The following is a 26,040-nucleotide window of genomic DNA, read 5'->3' as shown; positions in this document are numbered from 1 at the left end:
TTTGCCGTGGCGCGACTATTTTTACTTGGTAATTTACATACAGCGCGGGGAAAGCCTATAGTGACGTTACTGCGCGGGTAAATTCTCTGGCATTCCTGGCTTTCTCAGTCAATGGTGTAGAATAGACAGTAGACTGAGAATGAGACAATACAAGTATAAAGACTACTAGGCGTAGGCTACCATAACTATTATATAGGAAAAAGGTACTTTAGCATACTGTTAACAGAAAACATTGAACAAAATTGACAAATCTTTCACTTTTTCAAATATAAACATTTTCTATTTGTGTGCAATAAACAATAACCTGTATCACAGCCATTGGAATATACAAATACTCCACACATTCGCCAACAAGAAGAAAATGATAATTTCCCCCATAAAATTAATCAGTAAACATAATTCATAATTGTGTAAATCTCAAAGCACTCCTATTGTCTCTGGGCAAAAACTCATATAAACCTGCCTGCATGCATGATCATCAGCATATAAAACACACAAATGTAGCCCATATTAGCTTCGACCACCACCGCGCCCACCTCTTCTCCATCGACCTCTAACTTGTTTATTGTCTTGGTGTGGTGATCTCTTCTGTCGCTCCACTTTGATCCACCCCCCATCATTGACTTTGGCATCCTGCCTTTCTGTGTCAGGGTTTTCTGCCACAGACAATATGCCTGGTATCACCCTTGGCTGGAGGTTATGTGATGTGACACTGTAACTACTGGACCTTGGCCTCCCTGACTGCTGTGAGGTTCTGCTGTTTTTATTCTGGGTGAAGTTATTTCTGTTTTGGGAGCACAGGGTGAAGCTATTTCTGTTTTGGGAGCTCGCTTGTCTGCTGCCTTCCCCTCCTCTCACACTGAACGTGTTGCCAAAGTACCGGTAGTCGTTTCTGCGGTAGTCATGCACCGCCCCAGCGCTGAGCGGGCGTCCCCTCTCTCTCTCGGAGGCACTCTCGGAGGTGGTGCTGGAGGGGCTGCTCCCTTTGGAGCCCAGGTGGAGAGTGGAGAGCTTGGCTGTGAGGCTGCCGGTAGGCGTGGAACTCATACGCGAGTCAGACCAGTGAGTGTTGGAGCTGCGGCTGGGAGAGCGTCGCACGACCGCGGCATAGGAGGACGCCTGGTCTCCATATGCAGACACAAACTGAGGCAGAGTGCGAGCATCTGAGCAGCAGGAGGCGGCTGGAGGCCTCCGAGGTCGCTGGTTCATCAGCTGCTTCAGCCTGACATTGTACATCCACCTGGGGTCTATGTCTGAAAACAGCACACATTGTGTTCAACTATTTCATGATTGCTTGATACATATTTATCTAATACATCTTTGATTTTTAGATATGTTCCCTTTTTCTCTCTCTCTCTCCGAATACCATGAATTTCTAGAGAGAATTAAGACCTTTAATTATTATCATAATGGAAACTCAAGCTTGCCATTTGCCATCAAGTAAGATATAGGCCTACTTCCAGGGACTGGAAAAAGGATGAGAGAAAAAAACAACAAACAACATGACAATATTTGTTATAACTTATTGTGCCTTTTCTTTTTTTCTTAAAAATAAAAATAAATCGGGCGCCCACTGGCCTAGTGGGCTCTGGCCTGACAGTGCGTCACGTGTTCGAGTCCCGTTCATGACGACCTTTGCTGCATGTCTCTCCCCATCTCTCTCTCCCTCTTTCCTGTCATATATACTATATATATATATATATCTTACACCTGTTTATTTTTTTATGTCTATGCTTTTATTTGTTCTATTATGCTTTTAAATGCCCTTTTATGCCTTTTATGTAAAGCCTTTGAATTGATTGATTGAATCGAAGTGCTAAAACATAAACCACTTCACCGTAAGCTCATTTCATTTCAAATTTTGACAAAAATAGGGACGCAGCATTAAACAGTGTCTACCAGACACATCTGGTTTTCCTCAGGGCAAAATACATGCATGATGATTATGACATAATCCTGCCAGAACCTTTGATCGAGGCACTGGCCTCAGAGCTTGGAATTAGTCACCTGACAATGCTTTGTGGCTGCCCAGTGCCCACTGTAGTTAAGATGTGTTCAATACAATGGAAACATTTCCCACAAGCGGATCAAAGCACAATTTAGTTGGTAAAGCCTCGGAATATACAAGGCGACACAAGGTAAATGTATCACCCACAAGGTACTGACAAAAAGGCAGTTATGGGTTGAATTACCAGAGTTTGACCTGCTCCTGGGGTTCCTCTCAATGTTGACCTGTGCTGGTCCTATAAGCAGCTCCACCGTCTTGATTGTATCTTGTCCTCCCGTAGGACTCCATTTCAACATATGGCTGTGTCTGGTAGACCTAGGTGACCGTACATCATTCTGTGGGATCATACCAAAGAGAAAACAGACGTTTCCTTGCTGTATTTTTGTAAGTTTTGCATCAGACGTATTATTTATGTTACAACGTTTAGTTTGAAGGTAGCATGGATTATCTGACGGCTCATCCCCATAGTGAAAGCATAAGTGAATCCACGTTATCAGAATGGCTAAAGCCTCTGTAGAAGTGACTTGTCTTTAGATCTCATCCTGTATTCATTGTAGTTACTAACCTCATAATTGACAACGCAGTCCACATTCTGGTTGTTCTGTATTCCAACAACCCATTTGTCCATCACAAATGGTGGCTGAAATGCAATAGCACTGGTTAAAAATTTGACCTCACACATATCAATGCTTTTGATAAAAATGTATTCACCAGCAATATTATGTTGAGAAGTTTTGGATTGAAATGTGTCAATCACCATTCTGTAGAATGAGGGACAAAGTCATTGTCGTGCAGAAACCATGTCCATATAATTTATAGCATACTTCGTCGTACAAGATTGCTGCACAAAATTTGTGAAAATGGCCAATAGCCTAAAAGCTTGCAGCATGTTTCAATGCAGCACGCAGTGAGTTTGTAGATCAGCTATTTTCATTATATTTGAAAGATTTTTTAAAGTGGTTAAGTCAATCAAATGTCAGTTGATTGTTATAGCTCAGGACTGAATAACTACATTGTATCCATTTGAACAGTGTTTTTTAAAGTGGTCTCCGGGGAGCCCTAGGGGTCCTTGAGGGGGTTCCAGGGGATCCCCAGCTAAATGTATTAATATAGCATCAAAATCAGTTTTCATTTTCACAACATTTTCACAAAACATCTTGACATTTTTGGAAAGTCATGGTTGGGTCCCTGGCACAAAATATGTTCAATTGGGGTCCACGGCCAAATATTAATTTGGGGATCCTTGAGATGAAAAAGTTTCATGGACATTAACAACTGATTGAACATCCGCCATTTTTTCCCCATTTCCTGAATGGTTTTGGACATACAAGGTTTCTGCCCGAAATCGACGATATAATGCTACGATGCCATTCATCTTGTTCAGGATTGCACCTTAGTCATCCTCTGATTATCCACATCCTGCCGGTTGGCATTAAATGTGACGTCTTTGATGTAGGTCACAGCAACTTCATCTCCATCAAGTTCCATGTATAATTTCCATTTGCAGTCCTTCAAAAGAAAGGTAATGGTGAAAAATTGTAGGTCTTCTGGTACAGTAAGCTCCAGCCTCTAATAACTTTATTATTACATTTTTATAATATCACTATTCTTTGCAAAGAACTTGTACCTAAACCAACAGCACAACCTAGAGGTTGTTTGTTGGTAATGGCAAATTATCAGCAACATCAGGTGTAAATTAAATATTATCAACAATTTTTATAAAGGTTATAGTACAATGTAGTCATAAATGTGAAATGTATTGCTGAAATAACCCAAATATAATATTTACACATAATGTCACAATGCTAAATATTTTTTTAGCCCCACAATAAACAAATTGCATATTTCCATCAGTTTCTCCGCATGTGACATATAAAATCCTCACTAGTAGGAGGCACACTTCGTGTATATATATATATACTGTATATATATATATATATATATATGCATGCTGACGAAGCAGTAATGATTTTGACAATCCCCAAAAGCCCAGCCAGGAAAGCCACAGGTCACAGCTTAACCACACAGGGTTCACTGTGTGGGGCCAATCTATTGTCTCGGGATCACAGAGGAAGACATCAGAGGAGTGTCTCTAACACACTCGTTGGAGGAGTCCCGGCCCTCTCCTGCGCCGTCCCCCCAGGGGCTGGAAATGGCTCAAAGGGCGGGAGCGTCAACAAGACCTTGGCTTAGGAACACACTAACACAGTAGCCCAGCCCTGCGTTGTTGGCCTAGTGTCGGTCCTGGCCGGCCGCACCGGGGCTCCCGGGTCCACGCTCGTCTAATCACTCCAGCAGAAACAATGTCGGGTAATGATGCCCAGGGCCCCCGAGTGCGTCTAATGACAACTCATACATAATGCAGCACCTTTCACTTGGCTGCGCGGTGATATCCTCATTAGTAGGGGACCCTCAGTGGCTGTCAGATGGTGGCCGCACAATCGCAGGCCCTTATTTTGTCTTTGAGAAGTGCAGCTGCTTGCATGACATCGCCAGCAAAGAGGGGCGAAGAAGGGGAAGAAAATGCAGTGCGGGTTTGTTTTATTTAGTGCAAAAAAACCTTCCAGTTTGTAAAAACAAGGCTGACACGAAACCTGACACCAGGCAGGGGAAAATAATTAGCTCTCATTTTCTCAGCCTCCTGTTTCCTTCTCCCTGCTGTGTTTTCTACCCACTAAACCACCACATGTCAGAAGAAATGGGAGGCAATTAGCAGGCTCGTTTCAGCCCTGCCGAACACATTGAAAGAGGACTATTTATGATGGGACAATGAACAGCTGAAAGATTAAATAACATTTGCCTTTTAAAAAGAAATTACTTCTGGCTAAATGGGCTATTTTTGATTAAATTCAAACAGCAAGTGGAGGGCCAGCCTTTCTCCACAGTTTGAACCCCTAACAAAGGGGCTGTGAGCAGGGCGATGTGGATGTGGTGCACTGTTGAAGATGAAATATGTATTCATTATTCGTTATTTTGTACGTACATGTCTAGTTGAGATGGGAAAAAAGGCTCAGTAGAAGAGCAGTCAACAGTATGATGATGATGATGATGGTGATGGTGACGATGATAATGGGTAAACCACACATCTTGTGACAGGCATTTCTCACATCATTCTGGATGTCCATTTGAAATAAATGACTAATGAATGTGAACGTTCAAACGAGCTGATTAAACAACAACAAATAACAAAACAACGCTAGGGAATATTATTTTTGTATTCCCTTGACAATTAATAAATATCCCCAAATAACGTCCACAATGCAGATTTGGCAGAATGAATGTATGTGCCGTTACAAACTCACAGCGTTTCCTTTTCCTGCCTTCCAGTGGTACCCAAACACCAGCTCCAGATTGACAGTCTTTCTCTCCTCTTCCTCCTCTACCTCCTCATCCTGGGTAGAAAGTGTGTCAAGGCTGAGCACTGAACGTCATACCAGACATTTAACAGAGCATAAGACATAAGAACTGTACTGTACCTTCAACAATGGTGGAAAGTGGTAGAGCCCCAGGTAGTCATATGTTAGCTTCTCGATTTCACCCTAACAAACAGGACATGGAAATCAGATTTCTGTGAATTTGCACATATCCAAAATTTGGAATGATAAGAGTTTAAAACTTTCTCGGCTTTTGTAGACTATTATGTTTGTGCATAACTGTGGTTGGGGTTCAACTATATGCTCTACCTTAAGGTGCATGATGTGACCTTTGGACCTGACACCTATGTCCCGCATGTCTGTTTCCGTAAGCAACAGCAGCCTCTTGCCTGTTATGTGGTTTTCCATAAACAGGTCTGCATACAGCTGCATGCCACATGCACTCTCCCCTGAGAAGTATGAGGAAACCAAACAGTAGCACGTCATGTATAGGTGACAGCCTTAAGAGTTATATCTCACATGATCTGAAGACACAGAGCAAGAGAAAAACAAACCTCCTCCAAATATCTGCTGCATCCAGAAATGCTGCAGGCATAAAGATAGGAACATATTATTCTTTTTCATTAGGGATGGTAAATTACAATGTACAATTTAGGCATTTAGCAGACGCTCTTAATACAGAGTGACTTACAGTAAGAGTAATTGTAATTACTAACGTAATCACTCAGCTCCATATATGGGCACAAAAGCGGGACAGACAGACACACAGACAGACACACACACAGACATGATCTGCTGGTTATGGCTGAGTCATGGTGACGTAATCACTCAGCTCCATATATGGGCACAAAAGCGGGACAGACAGACACACAGACACACAGACAGACAGACATGATCTGCTAGGTCTCATAGTAAGTGCTTACTGTATTCGCAATCACTGCGTTCGCAATAATGCCCAATACAAAAGAAAATAGATCAACACTCACCACATGTTCCTCAGTCCAGGCATAGATGTCAAGGTTGGGCAGCAGCTAAATAAGAAATGAGATAAACAGAAGTAGTACCAGGAGGAAAATGGTGGGAATGCACTTCGGCCTGACATTCTTAAAACAAAAAATAATAATTACACTTTGTTATAACTATTCCGGTGCCCGGCTGTAGAGCACCAAGTCAGTAACAATGGATGTTGGAGATCCATGCCCCACCCGGCTATGCAATACCCGTTGTACCCATGTCAGAGTACCCGTTCCACCCATCTGTCTGTGTCCCTTTATTCCCATAATTATGGAGTTCTATTTTAGGCCCAAATATGGAGTGTTGTGATGTCGGAACAGGCCAGCTCCATATATGGACACTGGGCAGGGGCCCTGTCCAGAGGCCTTTTGTGGCCGGTTCTGGACAACCTTGGGTCAGACCGACTTGACACCGGGCACTGCACTCCCTGTGGAGTTACGTGCATTACAGCCATTTACAGACGTGTACAGACGTACAGAGACATGGTGCATTTATAGATATATGTAAAATTGCAATCTTTTCCCTGATTTTGAAGCAATTGCACTTCCCAATTATTTTGTTTTTCGATTAACATGACTGGCTTTTAATGGTCTCCAATCATATGTCTAATGTCCATGTGACTGATCCAGGGACATATTGTTTTTTAACGATAAATAATTTATCGCTACTTAAATGTAATCAGGCATAAAGTTTCCATGAATCTGGCGTATAATGACAGAATTTGGAAGAAAGATGACTAAATGAATGACTAATCTCCAGCATTCACTATCTGCTTCCCACGGCATCAGATAACGGCTCTGATTGTGAACTGAATGCCAGTCTCCACAGATAGGATTTCAGAGTCACTGCCATACACTTCTGTGCAGCCACCCATCTTCTAAAGTCCCTCAATCCCGGGCTGTATTTTACGCCTACTCCAGTGCTGTGGTTCGGAAGTAAACAGATTGAAAAAGCACTCCCCCTCTGCCAGAGTTCTATTACAGATGTTGCCTAATTGGAGTTACATAACATCACATTTTGAACAGCCAGATTGTATTTCACAAATGAGTTGCCTTCCTCTTTTTATTGAAGTCCAAAGAACACTGTTGACAAAGAGAGAAATATTTGAATACAGACAGAAGACTGGATGGGATGGAAATCTGTACCAATTGCAAAGCAATTGCAATTCTTAGACTGGGTTCAGTTTGGTTCACACAATCCTGCCCCCAAGTGGACTGAGTAGATAATCAAGAAATCCTAACATTCACTTCTTGTGGATATTACAAAAAACAAAGAAAGATTGCTAAGAAAGGAGGGCATTGAATTTAAAATGGTTTATTGGAAAACAAAACAAATGGGAAGAGTGATGCAGCAGTACAAGTCAGATCAAGCATCTGTCAGTCTGAGTGAGGAAAGTGAGGAGGCTTGAGGAGATGTGTTGAACGTGAATGTGATGTTTCATTTCAAGTGGTTATAGTTCACACAAGGTGATGTAAATATTATTGAAAGTCTGTGTTTGGCCTGGACGGCTGGTGCAGACGTCCGGGCACCTAGGCTGCTAATCCAGCCTGATAGCGTGTCACAGGTTCGAATCCCAATCCAGATGGCCTGTGCTGCATGTCACTCCCCATCTTTCTCTCCCCATTTTCCTGTCAGCTTACTGTACAGTGTACACTATCAAATAAAGGCAGAAAAAGACCCAAAACATATCTTTAAAAAAAAGAAAGAACGTCTGTGTTAATTTGTACAATCTAGCTAGTGTTGACAATACAGGAATATTAGCTCCCGGCAGGAGGCTAACAAGCAACATCAGGAGTATTGTATGCTGGTGACACTGATTGAAAAACTGGCATACAATCTGATATGCCAGTATATATCTGGCTATATTCAGAGAAGATAATCCCTCATGCGTAGCACAATTATGTACACAACTACTTGGTCCAAAGATCTCAAAGCTGTTTTATGTCTATATTAATGACACAACAAAGAATTGTATCGTTTAGATAATAATTTAAACTTAAGCGAAACATTGATCTTAACACTATACAGGTATCTTATACAGAAAGTACACTATGGCATTTGTTATTTAGTATGGATAGACAATAGTATAAATGTGCCTGTCATGTGTGCCTGTGTAGGAAGTTAACATACTGCTGTATTATGAATCTTTATGCGGTGAAAGTTTAACAACCTCAAGCACATATAAAAGTATGAGGTCAAACAACTAACTCATACAGTAGCTAAAGCCATTGGTTCAATCAAGTCAATGTTAATCTTTGCACTCACTGACAACAAAGACTTGTCAAAGGAATCTAAAGTTGGCATCAGGAAAGTTTCTCTCACTTCTGCTAATATGAGCCTGGGTGCACCGTGTTCTTTTTCATCATGGTCAGAGACTCCATCTCAACAACTGCGCTCTACCACATCCAGAACAAATTGGCCAATCTTAATGTCAGCAAAATGTCACTTCATCGTAAAAGCCTCGCCTCCTCTATGCGGTGGCCTCACATGGCTATTTCTTCACAGCATGGCACTATACATCAGTACATTATGCATAAATGACATCCATGTAGGTGTGAGCCTACACTAACGGAGACTACATTTCGGTGCGACACTGAGCATTTAGTATGAATATATATATATTGTGAACTAAAATAAAATAAAATGAATATAAGAAAAGGAATATTTAGTGTTTTATTATAAAACGTTCAAAGGGGAAATGGTGCTTATTAACACCTAAGTGACAAAATTACCTCAAAGGCACTCAGTGACTAGTGTGGATCCTACTGTATACCAGTAAGACGCGCAAACGCGGGAAGCGAACGCAGCTGAGACCCTGCAGATCATGTCTGTCTGTCTGTGTGTCTGTCCCGCTGTTACTGTATATGTGGACCTGTCCCCTTTTTTGCCCATATATGGAGCTGAGTGGACCTGGCCCCTTTTGTGCCCATATATGGAGCTGAGTGATTGCTGATGCAACACACTCCATATTTGGATAGCGGGACAGACACACAGACAGACAGACAGACAGACAGACAGACAGACAGACAGACACACACACACACACACACACAGACAGACATGATCTGCTAGGTCTCATAGTAAGTGCTCACTGTGTTCGCAATTAACACTGATAACACCAATAATGCACACAATTGTGTGCATTATTGGGAGGGTTTGCTACAAGAAGACCACAGTGAAGGACAGCCGCAACAGAACCGGCTGTGCCGAGATGAACCCCCGCAGAGGTTTAATCACTGTCCTCAGACCAGCTGAAGTGTCCCATCCCCAAGGCCATGTTGATTTTGTGTCCTTCTCTGACACATCTAGACTTGGACGAGTTCTGCTTTGCCTGCATGTTGACCTGCATGCCAGAGTGCAGGACAGGTCCCCCAGTGTCCAAGGAAAACATGTCTCCAAAACCCTTCATCATGGCCTGCAGACTCGTCCTGTCCGCCTCCCCATTACTAGAGGTTGTGATTTGACACGACATCTCCGACCTGTTTGACTCCTCCGTCTTAGACTGATAGAACGACTCTGAACTTATCTTTGTTGCCACAGGTAAGAACAGCTGAGAGACATACAGACAGGGAGACAGAGAGAGGACACAGGGATGATACAAGAGGGGCAGAGAAGAGAGGGAAAGGGAGCACGGAAATTAGTTTTAAGCCACACAAACCACGTGAAAATGAAGGACAGACTCCCCAGTTTTCTCCCACCACCAGATGTGAATTTCATACAGTAGACAAGAACATGAATCAGATTTGATATTGAAGTCAGAGAAGTAAAATGACAGGGGTGAAAAAAGGAGCAGTGAAAATGTCTAATATGCCCATCCATCTTTTAAAGTTGCACTGTTGCAGACCTTCGCAAAACAAACACTCAAATTGACATGCTGTGTGTTGAGTGACCTGACATGCAGACACACAAGGCTTCAAGGTAACTGAATGCATGCGAACACTGCAGCAGATATAGTGTCGCAAGTGGCATTAACAAAATAATCATGTAATAAATGTTGCCAGTAAAATCTACAGTATTGCAGGGCACTGAAGTATGTGTGGAGAAACAAAGATAATAGCAATACAGGAAACTGCTGCATTCACTCTATGCATTCTGACAGATGATGACTATGTGCTGTGCTGCAAGCTTACTTGCTATACAATCATGCACTCCACAAGCGAATCGACACACCATTACCAACAATATCTACTCAGCCCAAAAGCCTTGACTGAACATCTCATTTCTTTCCCATCCTTTCCCATTGCACTCTTTTTACCACTCTTATTCCAAAAGGAGGCCAATCTGAAAGCGATTGAATTTGACACTTCCTGATCTGACAGTGAGGAAAAAAACACGTGAAGCGGTGACATGCGACAACGAATAATGGTGTTCGACTGAGGTGAGGGACAGTGACTTACAATGTGGGTACGGGACGACCAAGGTTCAGAGAGCATGACGAGGGACTCTGCGAGTCCTTCAATGAGGGACTCACCAACCACTGGGGGATTGGACTGTTCTATGAGGGACTGACCGGTGTATTGGACTGTTCTATGAGGGACTGACCGGTGTATTGGGAATTTGGGACTGTTCTATGAGGGACTGACCGTGGTATTGGGACTGTTCTATGAGGGACTCACCGGTTTATTGGACTGTTCTATGAGGGACTCACCGGTGTATTGGACTGTTCTATGAGGGACTCACCGGTGTATTGGACTGTTCTATGAGGGACTGACCGGTGTATTGGGACTGTTCTATGAGGGACTGACCGTGGTATTGGGACTGTTCTATGAGGGACTGACCGTGGTATTGGGACTGTTCTATGAGGGACTGACCGTGGTATTGGGACTGTTCTATGAGGGACTGACCGTGGTATTGGACTGTTCTATGAGGGACTGACCGTGGTATTGGACTGTTCTATGAGGGACTGACCGTGGTATTGGACTGTTCTATGAGGGACTGACCGTGGTATTGGACTGTTCTATGAGGGACTGACCATGGTATTGGACTGTTCTATGAGGGACTCACCGGTGTATTGGACTGTTCAATGAGCTTGCGCTCCCACATCTTCAGACGTCGCTCTCTCTGCTTCAGTTCCTCCTCTTTGGTGCTCAGGTCTCTCTCCAGCTTCTTCAGCCTCTCCAGCGTAGCTTCAATCTCACACCTGAAACACACAAGCATGCACAAAGCTTCTAGCAAACGAGCAATGAATGTTCCACTAAATATCTGCCCAACACAATTTCATGTGTTATAAGAAGATTGAAGGCGACTGGAGATGTATGCTATGCTTGTGATGGACAGTTTCCATACAATGGGCAGTAGTATAGGAATTTTGGTTTGTTTGGGGTGCCATATTTGGATATTTGAATTGCCCAGCAGGTGGGGCTGTAGTGTACCACTCTATGCAATGATGGTACCACTGTAACCCACCCTGAGTTACACAACTTTCATACCTCATGCACTATTTATAAACAGTATTGTACTGTACTTGAGTAAAAAACAAACGTATGTAAGTATGTCCATTTTTCAGTACATTATACTTCCACTCCACTATATCTCAGAGGCAATTTTACTCCATCCACTACATTTACTTTACTACACTACTACATTTGAAAACTTTAGTTATACTGTGCATATTTTTAAGTTAAAAGAAAAGTATTTCCACCACAATTTATAAACACCCAGTGGGACCCAAGCAGGAAGACCCACCCATACTCCTCCTGATCCTGTGGTTACTCCACTCCTCCCCACACTGTCTAAAAGAATTTCCACTAGTACTCCACTTCCCTTATAATTGATTCGCTTGCTCTTCATGTTTCTGACGGACCCTCTTGGTATTTCTCATCTCCCCTACACTACTTTTATATACACTATTAGTTTTACATTTACAGCATTTCCTCACATCTGCACATTCTGCCTCCATAATACATCTCCTTTCATGCAAACCGAAAAATACAGCCAAAGAATATTGCTTAATAGACAGACCATCAGCAAATAAATGTTTCAATATTTTAACTGAGGAAGACAATTGTTTAGAGTTAAATGTCCATCCATTTGTAATAAATGCGACAGCTGCATTATATGTGTCGCATCTATGTTTCTATGAGACATTTGTTTTAAATGTATTGACAATGTATACACAATTACATCATCTGTTCTGTTTGAAAGTGAAAGTGCGTCTGGGTTTTATAATTATTGTAGTGAAAAGCATTACTTTCCTGGAACCAGTTGTGAACATACAGTACAAGGTTTGGGACCAACAGCAACGATAATACTGTATGTCTGCCCTGGATTCCAGCTCCTCCGCCTGCTCTTCACAAACCAATGCTATAATATCAGCCTAGAAAACTTCTAGGGCAACAACAACAACAACAACAACACCACACGTTGCCTTCCTGTGCAACACATGCTCTGCCTCTCAGCTCTCTATATCTCAGATCCATATCCACATGCAGATGGCTGCCTGGACAATATGCCACCGGTTAGTTCTGAGAGGAACAAGTCTCAAAACACAGACACAGGTCCCAGAGAGGCAGAGAGAGAGAAAGAACAAGATGACAGCTGAGACTCAGGCTGTGCTAAACATCCCCAAACCTCCAGCTGCTCATACAGGCCAATTAAACACTTCTACATGAAAAAGATGGTGATTATTTTTTAGCCCTTATGGGGTAAAGAGAGGAAGTATATCCAGATGGAAGATTGTGTTGTTGTTGTTGTTTTTCTTTTGTTCTTTTGTTCTTCTTGTAAACCTTTATGAAGCTATCAGTGTAATTATTAAAGATCTATACGCACACTCTCGATACCTTTATTAGCATCACACAGCCCATGTCAGCTCAGCTACACTTCTGCAGCCTTCAGATTTCTTTCAAACAGTTACAGTATGAATTCATTAACGAGTATGTTGGGGGGCGGCATTTATCCACTGGGCCTGTAAAAGAAGGGATAAATTTACCTCCATTCAGCCTTGTTCTGCAAAAAGGTGTTGCACTGTTCAGGAAGTTGACTGTCACTAGACATGGCCTCCAAAGTGCAGAGGACTTGCTTGAACATCGGCCTTTCCTGAAGTTAAACATAAAACAGCCTAATCATTCAGATGATAATTGATGATAATATATATTCAACAGAAACGTTGTGACACGTTTCAAGGTGAAATTTAGGCTTAAGTGTGATTATCTTTCACCTTGGGATCAGTGAGCCAGCACGTCCTCATGAGCTCAGCAAAGCTAGCTGGACAGCTGCTGGGAATGGTCAACCTCTGAAACAGGGAGAACTGTGGTCACTCCTCATCCTGAGGAATCATTCCTCACTGAATGACGTTTCATGCAACAAGCTTACCTCAACCTTCTCCACCACCAGCCAGGCCACCTGTAAGCCCTCCAGGCCTTTAAATGGAATCTCACGTGTGAGCATCTCCCACAGAACCTAACACAAAAGGCAATGGTCAGTCAATGATCAAATAATGTTTCTGTTTCGGGATCAGAGGGAAGATATATATATATGCGCACGCGTGCATGCACGCACACACTCCATTTGTGTGCGTGCTCCATTTCATCATATGCATCTAGTTTGGTGTAATTGATTTATATGTTTAATAACTATAAAAGGTAGTGAGTTGACCGAGACATTGGCTTGTCTGTTTGCTATTTTTGTCACTCAACAGAAAGGAGTCTTTGAATGGATGAGTGCCATGCCCACTAGTCTCTGTCACCCAATATTTCACACTTTCACTGTCACCACAGAGGAATGTGACTAACACAAACTCACATACTGTATACAGTACAACCATGCTTTTACATTTACATTACATTTAGAGCTGTCATTTTGTTTTTATTAACTAAATAACAAATGAGAGTATGAGCTCACATGTGCATAGCAGAACCTCCTAGAGATATGTGTTTGTGTAATTTAAAATGCCATATGAAATTGTATCCCCTTCATGGATAGGATTAAATATGATAGTATAGGCCCATTTATGCATTTCTAATATGTTTATGAACTGAAATGGTGTGTTTAAAGTGTACATCTGGATTTCATAGGCCCAATGAATAATTAAAACAAGTTAATGACTGGGAGTTGTACATGATCGTTCTACTTGATAATGGACTACAACGACAATGGATTACATTTTGACACAAACCTTCCAAACTGTACCTACCTACTTAATTATACACAGAAATAAAAAAGAAATATCCTAAGAGTGAGAAATTAAAGCTACTAACTTCCAGTGAAGTAGTACTTCTACAAAGGTCAGAAACACAGTTATAGTCCACTTTAGCACCGGAAGAAATGCAGTAATGAAAATGTCATTTTTTAAAGTGCCAGCTGAAATGTCTGATTGACAGTTCATTGTCCCCACCATGCAGTTTATAAGAGTAAAAATAGCACCATTTCTCCTGAGGTAGCCAACAGATTGTTTGGTTTAGTCTACAATCTAGGCCCTTTTCCTGCTCAGGCTGACTTTTAAGTCTGAGATGGAATGCACTCTAATAAAAATCTAATCATATTGCAAATGGGTTTCCACTTTGGTCAACTGAAATATCACTCACCACACCGTAGGAGTAGGTGTCACATGTCTCGGACACGGGCAGGCTCTGGATGACCTCTGGAGCCATCCAGGGGAAGGTACCCACGAGGGACATGCGCGTCGTGTGGCACAGGAAACGAGACGCCCCAAAATCACAGATCTGAAGTGAAAGAGACAGATGTGCTGTAGTGTTTTCTAAATATTATCTTTATATGAAAACATTTGTTTTTAATTAAATTGGTTACAAATGATAATAATCATAGAGCTACATAGTCTCTTAATCCATTCTGACCTGAGATCAGATTCTAAAAATGTCTTCTACATCCTGACAGTTTTCTGAAAAAGCTATGTTTCTATGTCAGTCGTTCTTCGATTTTTCAAAAATAGCAGAACTACAAGTTTGCTATGAGCTTGAAGATCTGCTATTTTTCAATAGCTAAAGCATAACATAATGCTAACACCAAAAGGGGTTCCCGCCCCAAAAAGGTTTAAATTAAATTGGTTGCAAATGATAATAATCATAGAGCTACATAGTCTCTTAAACCCATAAATAATGTTGTAAAAGAAAAGTATCTTTATTTCAAAGCCTCTGTATGAACATATTACCTATGATGTTCTGAACTTTGGTTATTATATTCTTGCCATGATACAATGCACCGCTACTCGATGACTTCATACTGCACATCAAGATATTCTTCAGATGTCAAATCCATCACATGAAACTGAACATTTACATACTGTACAACATACCTTGAGGACTTTATCTGCTGTTACGACAACTGTAGAGGTAAAAGTGAAAAAGAAAAAGGGTTGCCAATGTCAGTGAAAATAGCTATTCAGTTCTGTTTTGTAAAGTCACATGAAAATGTTTTTTTTGTCTTCTTTATTTCAATCCAACTGTTTAGACAAACAGACTGTTAGAAAAAGGAATTGTGCTGATAAATGTCAGTTTATAAATCAGTTACCATTCCTGGACTTCAGGTCACGGTGGATCACCTTTATGGGAGCCTCAGCATGTAAATAGTGCATTCCTAATGGGGAAATAAAGAAAGTTTCCTTTGAAGGATATCAATGTTAAACCAGGCTGATTTAAACCGGTGGTTCCCAACCATACTTTGTAATTTCAATAGCTATGAATTACTTTTACATTTTCTACTGTATATCAGTTCTCATTCCAAAAGGCTAATTCTGTACCCTAAAGAAATATATATTTTAACCACTTTTTGTTTGATTTTTACCCCTTTTTGTCCCCAATTTAGTCATTATCCCAATTGATTCCACCCTCCCGGCTCCCGCGCATTTGTGTGTGCGTGTTGATATGACAGAGTTATACGAGTGATAACACATGTTATAGAGGCTAAGTTGCACAGATATGAATACAGGCACGTCTTGAGATTTAGATTTATTTTGCCCATTGAACTTCCTCTGAACTAGTTGAACTTCCTCTGTCAGGAAGTTGCTAATGAGGTACAGAAAATGGGTCATTGCTTTAGTTTAGTCAAATAGCCATTTAAACCCAAGCCTCCTGTACAATACACAACAATACACACATTGCTCGATAGCAGTGTTGTTTTTGGCAGTAAATTTAGATTTTAGTTTTAGTCATAGAATCTTGAATGGCTTCCATTTAGTTTTAGTCACATTTTAGTCACCCGGAATGTTTTAGTGTTAGTCTAGTTTCAGTCGACTAAATATAATGAGATTTTAGTTGACTAAATCTACAGTTGATTTTGTCGACTAAAATGTATTTTGGCGGGCCTTGAGGCCGTCGTAATTACTGTTTTTACACTAGCTGAAAATAGCTGATCTGCGACGCGTTGTGAGCTTGTAGAGCTGCTATTTTCAGCATGCATTGCAAGAAAGTGTAAACTGACTCACTCTTGTCCCTTCCTAACATTTTAGTCTAGTTTTTATTGGTTGACGAAATTGTCAATATATTTAGTCTTAGTCATCGTAGCTTAGTTTTTATTTAGTTTCCATTTCAGTGGGAAAAGGTAGTCGTAGTTTTAGTCGACGAAAACAACACTGCTCGATAGTATACAAACATAAGCTGAAACAAACGAGCGATGTCATATTGGATCAACACAAACTGTTATTAGCTCACATCATTAGGAAATATAACACATTTGCACATTACCTTTGGCAATCTCCATAGCCCATGTCATGATCTGCCCCATGTCCATTTCCTCACTGTCATCACTGGACAGGTAGTCATACAATGAACCTCCACTTGCATACTCTGTAAGAAAATGCAATACCATCAAACAAATGCCTTGAGTTTGCACGGTGATGAACATCGACTTAAGAGACTAACAAGCAGCAGGACAAAACTGTGTAAGATTGACAAATGGTGAGGGGGAAAATGTCATGTTATGCCATGCCAATGACATAAATACACTGGTGAAAGTGCAACATTATACATATGAGCATGACATGTGAGAGCATTATGTGAAAACAGCTGAAAACTGAATTTCTGCCAGAGGGCTCATAGAAGCAAGCTGGCAGAGTCTTGTTTACAGATTGCTCCTGTCATTGGCCTGTCACAGTGGATGAGCTCATTTATCACAATGCTTTGAGCAAACGCCCTCACAGCTTAACACCCCGAGCCGACCCCCCCTCCTCTGCTAGGACTCGGCAGGACATGCTTGTTAAAACTATCAACGTCAGTCAAATCCTGTTGCTTCCAAAACACGGAATGGTTTTTTTTCACTCCACGCTGTTTCTGTTCCAAACGCCATTACAAGCGCTCTGCGTGTTTTCAGTGGTTTCACATGCCAGAGCAGACTTGCCACATTGCACAGACCTTGACGTTCACGCAGATTTCTGCAGCTCTTTAAATCAAATCCTTGTCAGAATGCTATTCCAGCGTCTCGCTTGTCTCCCGGGCTCTCCCCTCTCTCTGTCCGGTGCTTTCTGACGCTCTACACTTTTCCAATAAAGCAATAAAAATGCCACACAAAAATAATAATAATCTATTCCAGATACAGAGTCACTTACTTTTGGAAAATATCTGTTAATAGATAAATCACAGCTCACTGTCAAGGGAAAACAAACACAGGTCTCCCACAAGTCCATAAAAAGTATGATTTCCCTACCAGAGTGAAAGTAAAAGATCAAAAGGGCTCTATCTGATACCATTCTAGATTATTATGGGGATAGTTTGTGCATTCAACAATCCAATCATGTCATCACAGGAATGAGAACACGCAGAAAGAGCCTCTGGTTGTTATTGTGGTTCCGGTTTCAACAAACAGCACTATGCTTTACTATGATGTTTATTATAATACAAGTTTCCTAAAACTTGTAATATTGGATTGGATCTAATCTAGTCATGGCGAACAAAAATGTGCCAATAATGATATTATTGGCACATAAAGTACACTGTTCAAATAAACAGTCATAAAAATAACATTGCTTTTGTACTTTGAACAAGATCATAAAAATGAAATAGATAATGCAACATCCTATGTTTCTAATATAAACTTTCCCTCATAGTTCAACTAGCTTTCCAAGAATGAACACAAAGGCCATGAAAGAGCAGTTCACTGTGGTGTAATAATGTCTACTCTTACTGTCACTGACTGTTAGGTAAGAATCTCTTGTCATTATGTTGTTCACCCATGGCCTTATGATGCCAATCTGAATATTATAGAATAAAGAAGCCATAGCACATGTCTGGCGTATAATTGCTTTGAGTACAGCTTAGTCCTGTCAGTGACACAAGGTCCCCACTTATCTTTGTGTATAACTATGTTCTGGTCCGTGCTTTCGTCAGAGATCTACTTGACCACCGACCTGTAATAAACTTTATTATAAAGTACGATATCTCCAACTATAGAATTTCACCAACCTGTGCAGAACAAGGCCAGCCTTAATGTGAAGGTTCAGTCACCTCTCTCCATAACCACTCTCTTCCTATATTATATTCATTTGTCACGAGCAAAAGCAATTATGGTCAGACATAATGGCATGTAGGTCAACAGAGACAAACAGATTGTCTTTGTAGATAGTGTTTGCTAAGCCCAACACACACCGGGTGCGCAGCGACACGGCACAGGCATTGCCGCGCGGCAACGCCTGGAAAATAGAACAGTGGCATATCGGAGCGTCAGGCGAGGCGTGAACGCGCGTCGCCGGTGTGGGATAGGTTGATTTTATTGAAAATTTATTGAAAATAACGGAGGCGGCTGTTTTGACGCGCGGCGTTTGCAGACGGTGTGTGGAGGGCTTTACAGAGATGGAATCGTAGCTCCTGATGTGCAGACAGGGTAAATTCATAACACTGCTGATGGAAATGGCATGGTCAGAACAGCCATAAACATTTTTGAGGGGCGCTAGACCAGCTTTCCGGGTTTGTGTAAACACAAACATTGAAGACAAACGTGAAGACGGAAAAGTGAGGACGCAAATTGTGTATGATATAAGAGCGCCCCTCACTTCACACAGGTGTGATTTTTCCTTTATCTGGTGCTAATTAGATTCTGCTTTGATAAATAGAGACACCAGCCCCTTGACAACCAGCTCCTTCTCTCTTTCAACTACATAACACGGTAGGGGTACAGGTCATGTTTGAGAAAGAAATTAAAATGACAGCTGTAAAAAAATAATAATAATAATAATAAGCAAAACAGTGTTCCAGTATGGGAGAGGTGCTCGAAAGAAGCTGCATTTATGAAAGAATAATATATGTGTCAGGATGTTGTATGGTGTGTAGGAAATGTAATGCGCAGTCTCTTTTATGTGTGTGTTATTACGAGTAGTCATAAGGACGAGGAACCATAGCTGTACAGTTCATTTTCTTAAAGATTTATTCTCACTATTGGTGAACTGTTAGTGAAGTCAGGATAAACTGGGATTTTATATCCTGACTTTTTTATCCCCCCCCCATATTATTATTATTATAATAACGTGTATGTTTCTGTGTCACAACCTCACAGCCGTTGTTTGTTGCAGTTCTGGCTTAACCGTGCAGTCGGTTTTTCCTAAACTTGGCAATATGGTAGAGGGCCTATGCCAAACGGTAAAGCCCACGACCATTGGCTTAGCACTCAATTGAAAATGCAAGCTTTGAACAGGCATAGCTCATGAACCGTTTGACCGTCAGCAATAAAACTTTGAATTTGATACACATATGCGTCTCCTCATGCTGAACAACTTTTACTTTTTTGTTCTGACTTTTGACCTCTGACCTTTAGATCACCCACTATGTTGAATTATAAATAATTTCTTCTGTCTGCGCTCCAGGCCTAACCGTTACGAAATGCGGAAATGGTAGAGGGCTATGTCACCCTGCTTAGACACGAAGCCCACAACCATTGGCCAAAGGGTGGCGCTACAGCGAACAATTGAAAATGTCTTTGAACAGGCATAGCTCATGAATCGCCAGCAATAAAACTTCAATACACATGTGTCTCCTCACAAGGAACAAATGTGGTACATGGTCCGTTGACCTCTGACCTTTAGATCGATTTAGGCGATATAGCCTCGTTTGGCCAAAAGCCATGGCACTTGTTTCCACATGTGCCTTGACTCATGGGGAACACTATGAACAGTAAGCCCCGCCCCCAGATTTGACACCATTTTGAGCAGTTTGAAAAATGCTTCAACCTGATTTTCTGCCGGGAGTTTTGAGCAATTTGCGTGAAATGTTCTACACACAATCTATGGACCATTATCCGAAACCCCAGTTTAAGAGAAGGTTGTACGTGAACATTTGTACGAAAAAATATAGCTGCAAGCGATAACAGGCACTTTAAACAGGCATAACTCATGCCTTGTCTGTCTGTCCGTATGTTTGGGGTACGAACAGCTACAATACCGCTGGATGACCTAAAGTGGCACTGTTGAGCAGCCTAAAAGGGCTTATCGCTGCTTGCAGCTGTAGTTTTCATTTATTATTTCCAGAAATAAATGACTAGGGAAGTTATCAGCAAAAATGGGCTATGAACATATTGTTGTAATGACCACATAGCTGCAAGAGGTGTTGTCAAATACACTCCAAAAAACTAAGTGTTCAATCGCAAAAGCAACACATGCATTACACCTGACCTCATACAATGATACAGCAAAACAGAGATCTTGAAATTAAATTTAAAACGTTATTGAAATATCATACTGGTTGGCTGATCCTGTATTATGAAAGTGTGCAAAAGCTATGGCTGACATCCCTCATATCTATATAACCAACGGCCACTGTGTGAACTTTGCAGGTTGCTTTATTCAATTCAGGATACACAACTGTGTTGTGGGTTCTTCCTGAACCTTCACACATTCACAATGATTCAATAGAGATCTCTTCACCGTTCAGTGTTAACCCATTCAGACCTGGAACCCCTATACGTCACTGTTTTTCAATGTTGGGTTCAGGGACCATCAGGAGGTCAAAATGGACGCTTACAAGACTGTAACTCTGAGAGTGTACAAATGGAACCAATTAACATTTGTACAGCATAGATTGTGGTCCAAGAAATAACCTATTGTACATTCTCTTATTACCGACCATGCACTAAAAGGTACCATTTAGACCTCTTGGTGGTCTCCGAACCCAACGTTGAGAAACAGTGCTATATGTTTTCTGGGAACGCGTCTACGTTGTTCATTTCTGAAACTCTCAAGACCCATTTATACTTCAAGTTACTGTATGATGGAGTTCCACACCAAAACATTTTTCAGCGTAGGACGTGTCGCACAGTGAAGTATAAATGAGGCTTTAGGATTCAGAAGGCGATTTTACAATCATTCTCAGATCTGAATGGGTTAAACAAACAAAAATGTAATAAATCTTACAAGTGGGATTAGGGAACTTGCATTGTGTGTGTGTGTGTGTGTGTGTGTGTGTGTGTGTGTGTGTGTGTGTGTGTGTGTGTGTGTGTGTATGGGTGGGTGCATAAACAAAGTGGTATGACCAGATGGTGGTACGTAGGTTTTAGTCATGGTATAATCAAAAAGGAAATCGGCTCTGTTAACGTCTGTTGGTTATTGTCAGATCTAACTGTCAGTGAGTGCAGATGTGTACAAGGGGGTATACGTAAGAACTCACCCGTGACAATTCCATAGTTGGGCGCTTCAAGGGTTGCTCCATAGAACTGAATGATGTTCCGATGGCTGAGAACACTAAGGATTTCAGCCTATGCAGTCAAACACACAAATACATACTTTAGCGGTAAAACATAATTATGCATTCCTTATTAAGTACATGCAAGGCATTGTTCATTTTCCCCTATGTCTTGATTTCACTTACTTTTTAGTGTTACCCAAGGGCCTTTTTTATGCAATTGTTTTTAAACCCAGTAGCACTTGTGAAAATGTAAAGAGCATTACAAATTAGGGGTGCACGATTAATCGGTAGCATAATCGGAATAGGCGATATCGGCCATAAAAATGCCATATCGGTATCGGAACGGTCTCAAAATACAGATTATTTAATCGCTTTTCACCAGCAAAAAATAAATAAAAATGAAAAATAATTCTACATTTAATTTGAATATACATTCAGTTGTGAAAACAGACACTTGGAAAAGAGTATATGCTATTTATTGATTGATTACTTTTTTAACAGGCTTTGGGCCGCCTACAGGGCCTATAGGCTTGTTTCCATTGTGGTCCTCTGTATAATATCGGAATCGGTCAGAATCGGTATCGGCAGATATGACCCTGCAAATAATCGGAGATCGGATATCGGTCATAATTTCATAATCGTGCACCCCTATTACAAATACAATGTGTTATTATTATGATCGTAAAAAAGAAAATACATGCTTATGTACAGGCCAAAAACCTGAACTACTACTAGCCTACTGCCAAGATGTTGATAAAATGGAAGAAAAGCTAAGAAAGCGAACAAAAATGTTCATCAAATTGTAACAAGACACTATAATTAACAGAACAATTTGTTTAATTTGAAAGGACTACTTCAGCAGTAACTTATGTAGAACACTGTCCAACACTAGACTGAAACTGAAAGGATACCAGTGATCTTTTTTAATGAAATAAATTATGACTTGTGTGCGGATATCACAGCCCAAGAAAGGCAATAGAATTTCCCTGAAAAAGATGTCTATAATGTTTCTTTTTTTATTTGTTCTTTGAAGATAATGAGGATATCATTTCAAAGTCAGTTCAAGTACTATCTATGGTTTAATTGCTCCTAATACAATCTCTCATTTGGCAATAAAGATCTTTTAAAGCATACCATATGAACAGAGAGTTGGGGTTTGGTATAATGACTATGCACAGTGAAATCCAAATGGACCCTTGGTTACATTTGTACACTCTCAAGAGCTCTAATGCATAAATGAACACTGTGGATTTTACGGTGTGACTGATGGGTACAGAAGTCACTACAACCCACTAAATGGGAGAGCAATTAAAATGATTACTATACCGACAATTAAAAAAGTATATGAAAAGCCACAGCAATTATGACTCCTACCTCATTTTCAATCTTCAGCAGTTTTTTCACTGCCACCTCTTTGTCTTGAGATATCCACCTGGCCCGGTACACACTGCCAAAGCTGCCACCGCCACAGTTCTCGTAGAAGAGGATGTCATCGAACTTGATTTGCACGAAGGCAGAGCCGAGAGACGACATGTCATAATGACACTGAGCACCAACAGCACAGCTTCTGAAGAGGACAAGATCAGTCCACAGTAGAATTCATCAAGTATGCCTTCACCTGTCTTTGACCAGAGCTAAGATCAGTCTGCGTGTAATCTTAGGAGGAGGGGGGGGTCCTTGCCAGTTGCTACCAATCCCACTGCAGCTCTGCGGTGCACTACAGTTTGAGAATGTGACTGTAGAGAGTGACCCAGAGAGAGAGGCCGCTGGATATGAGGTTATGTCTGCCCGGTGTGGTGACGGTATGACATCCCTGGTCTTAAGTTACTCCAATGAGTTACAGGACATTCCATGTGTCATTTCCCTGCCACAGGCCCATAAACTCACCAGTACCAGTAAGCATTGAGCAGCCCGGGATCCACTGTCTGCTTGAATAAGGACTATGGTATGAGCGGCATGCATTCTCCCCGTGATGTGATCGCTGCACAAAATACACACAGCCAAAGTCACACAGACTATTCTAGCACTCTGCTGCAGTGCTCAGTACATCCAAGGCCATGGGGAGAGACAAACAACAGCTGGTAACAACGGAACAGAACAGACAGAACCTAAAATAGTTCTGAATCTATGGTTATTTCGAAAATAAAAATCCTCAAAGCTCTTATTTCTACCTATTCATCTACACTGGTCTGTCCCCTTCCTTTAAATGCGTAATGTACATACTGTACAGTAGGCTATAATCTATCTATATGAGGTGGGTCAAGGAACCCCATGCCTCCAAAAATGCAGTCCACACAAAGCATTTCCTTTTTCTTGTGCATAATAGCATAAATGCATCTTGTAAAGAAATAATCCCGCCATTACAGGAAATTGTAGCTCTGTTATTGTTCATAGGTTTCCCCTTTTACAGCTAAGCAATTATGGCTGTTAAAAGGCTGTTACCAGGGCCTTAATCGCGATTGCTATCCATCTCAGCCGGAAATGCCTCCATTGTCACAGAGGGGAGCCAATGCTCTCTGCTAATTTACTTGTATTCATGCTATACTTAGCTTCACATCAATCTACTCAGTACACTATAGCTATAGTCTTGCATATACCGTATATATATTGTGCTACTCAAGAGACGCCTGCGTTACTGGGATATGGTAGCACTCCCAAACACATCCTTTCCAGTGACTACTGACTATAGCAAACACCACTGCTGCAGACATTCAAATAATAATGGTCTGATAACCATATGTTGTACTGCAGATAACAGTATGTAACTTACATTAATTAAAACAAAATAACACAAACTATACTAAACTAACCAAAATGGCTGGAGTGGACTATGATATATATATATATATATATATATATATATATATATATTATGCCTATTTCCCCTCAGCGTACATATTTTAACGTATTCCAGAAAATCAATATAAGGCCATGGCATTTTGGTCAATATAGTGATATTTGTCTATACTGACTCAGCTCTAAATAAGAGTAGTGTACTTCACACTAGGCTACTCTCATTTACACTCACTGTGAATGTCAGTGCTGGACACTTATATGGCCATTTGTTGCAGACCTGTACAAATGGGTGCTGATTCATTCTCTGGGGTATTAATATACAGTTGACAAACATAGGCAACCTAATATCATGGGTGGAGCATAATAGCTAGTTTACAGCAGTTTACTATAAAGTTATAACGCTTATGGCACATTTTAAATGTTTTGAGAGTGGAATTGTGATATAGCAGCATAAAATTGAACAAATAGACTCCAAATAAGCAAACCACATATTAGCTACATGAAGGCCAGGCATTAGATTAGGCTACACAATTCTGCTCGTTTACCTCATATCAAGAAAAGATTTGTGGGGTGAGGATTTCATTAGCTCTGATCCATAGCTCTAATGCCGTCGCATTTAGCAAGAGCAGTAGGCTATGGACCAGAGCAAGGATTTGATAAATACCGTACGTGGTGCGTCTCTACTCTCTAGTATCGATTCATGGCTGTTATTAATCTAACAGTAATCACATCATGCGATAGTTTTGGAACCTCAAACGGAGCAGTGATCAATGACAGCACAGAGCAGACTACATAGCATTTCAAGGCCACTTTACTGTCAACTTCATATCTGTCTGCCTCTGCCTACTTGACATGCCAATGGTAGACTACATACTACATAGGCGGCTACACATCTAGCTTTTAGATTTAATTGCATACATACATACCAGCGTGTACCGTACGTGTAGTACAGTGTTGGTCCACAACGGGCAAAACACTGAAGTGAAAATCAAGACTCCCTCTTCTTTTCCGGGAATTCCTGTGCGTGTGACGTCTGTGACTTCGTTTTTCAAGTTGCCCAACTTCTTCCACCACCAGGACAGGTTCTCACTTGGGCCACTTTACTTCCCACCAAGCGTAACATAACAGACCTGTTACAATGCAATTCTGTTGACAATAGCGCCACTCTCTGGACAAAAACGGCCACGCCATCAGAACTTGTTTTTCTAGATCTGCAAAATAATTTAAAATCTCGTGCAAGGCAGCAAACTTGTGCGAATCTGACAGACACATTTACGGCTTCCTGATGAAT

At 41.1% G+C, this 26,040-nt stretch overlaps 1 protein-coding gene across 7 annotated transcripts; it reads right to left on the bottom strand.

Annotated features, from left to right (window-relative positions):
* Window positions 1-278: 278 nt before the first annotated feature.
* Window positions 279-25,793, bottom strand: map3k20a (mitogen-activated protein kinase kinase kinase 20a). 7 transcript variants are annotated; one of them, XM_080786647.1, is made up of 20 exons: window positions 25,676-25,786; window positions 23,328-23,517; window positions 21,936-22,023; window positions 17,034-17,135; window positions 15,862-15,927; window positions 15,647-15,675; window positions 14,919-15,056; window positions 13,708-13,794; window positions 13,553-13,627; window positions 13,325-13,431; window positions 11,401-11,536; window positions 6,369-6,413; window positions 5,937-5,967; window positions 5,692-5,831; window positions 5,485-5,547; window positions 5,311-5,400; window positions 3,401-3,517; window positions 2,574-2,648; window positions 2,193-2,343; window positions 279-1,253 (listed from the first exon to the last, which is right to left on the bottom strand). In XM_080786647.1, the coding sequence occupies exons 2-20, from the start codon at window positions 23,484-23,486 to the stop codon at window positions 511-513; spliced, it is 2,442 nt and encodes an 813-aa protein (XP_080642773.1). In that variant the 5' UTR covers window positions 23,487-23,517; window positions 25,676-25,786; the 3' UTR covers window positions 279-510. The 7 variants fall into 7 exon arrangements, 5 of the variants coding, with proteins under 5 accessions (XP_080642773.1, XP_080642772.1, XP_080642774.1 ...); XM_080786646.1 differs by having other exon boundaries at window positions 280-1,253; window positions 23,328-23,520; window positions 25,676-25,793; XR_013965573.1 differs by lacking the exons at window positions 279-1,253; window positions 2,193-2,343; window positions 2,574-2,648 and adding an exon at window positions 4,377-4,483 and having other exon boundaries at window positions 23,328-23,520; window positions 25,676-25,793.
* Window positions 25,794-26,040: the final 247 nt, after the last annotated feature.

The sequence above is a fragment of the Protomyctophum bolini genome, assembly GCF_963924005.1.
Source record: "Protomyctophum bolini genome assembly, chromosome: 16".
NCBI classification, from domain to species: Eukaryota; Metazoa; Chordata; class Actinopteri; order Myctophiformes; family Myctophidae; genus Protomyctophum; species Protomyctophum bolini.
The sequence above is the reverse complement of the archived record's forward strand: the minus strand, read 5'-3'. Positions and strand labels throughout refer to the sequence as shown.

Bases quoted from the DNA above. Each gene is read 5' to 3' on its own strand.
- map3k20a (XM_080786646.1), bottom strand. From the start codon at position 23,486: ATGTCGTCTCTCGGCTCTGCCTTCGTGCAAATCAAGTTCGATGACATC. The intron at 13,432-13,552 runs GTGAAAGATAAT...GTTTAACTTCAG, and splicing joins GCTGGCTCACTGATCCCAAG to GAAAGGCCGATGTTCAAGCA. The intron at 1,254-2,192 runs GTAATTCAACCC...TGCTGTTTTCAG, and splicing joins CAGGAGCAGGTCAAACTCTG to ACATAGACCCCAGGTGGATG.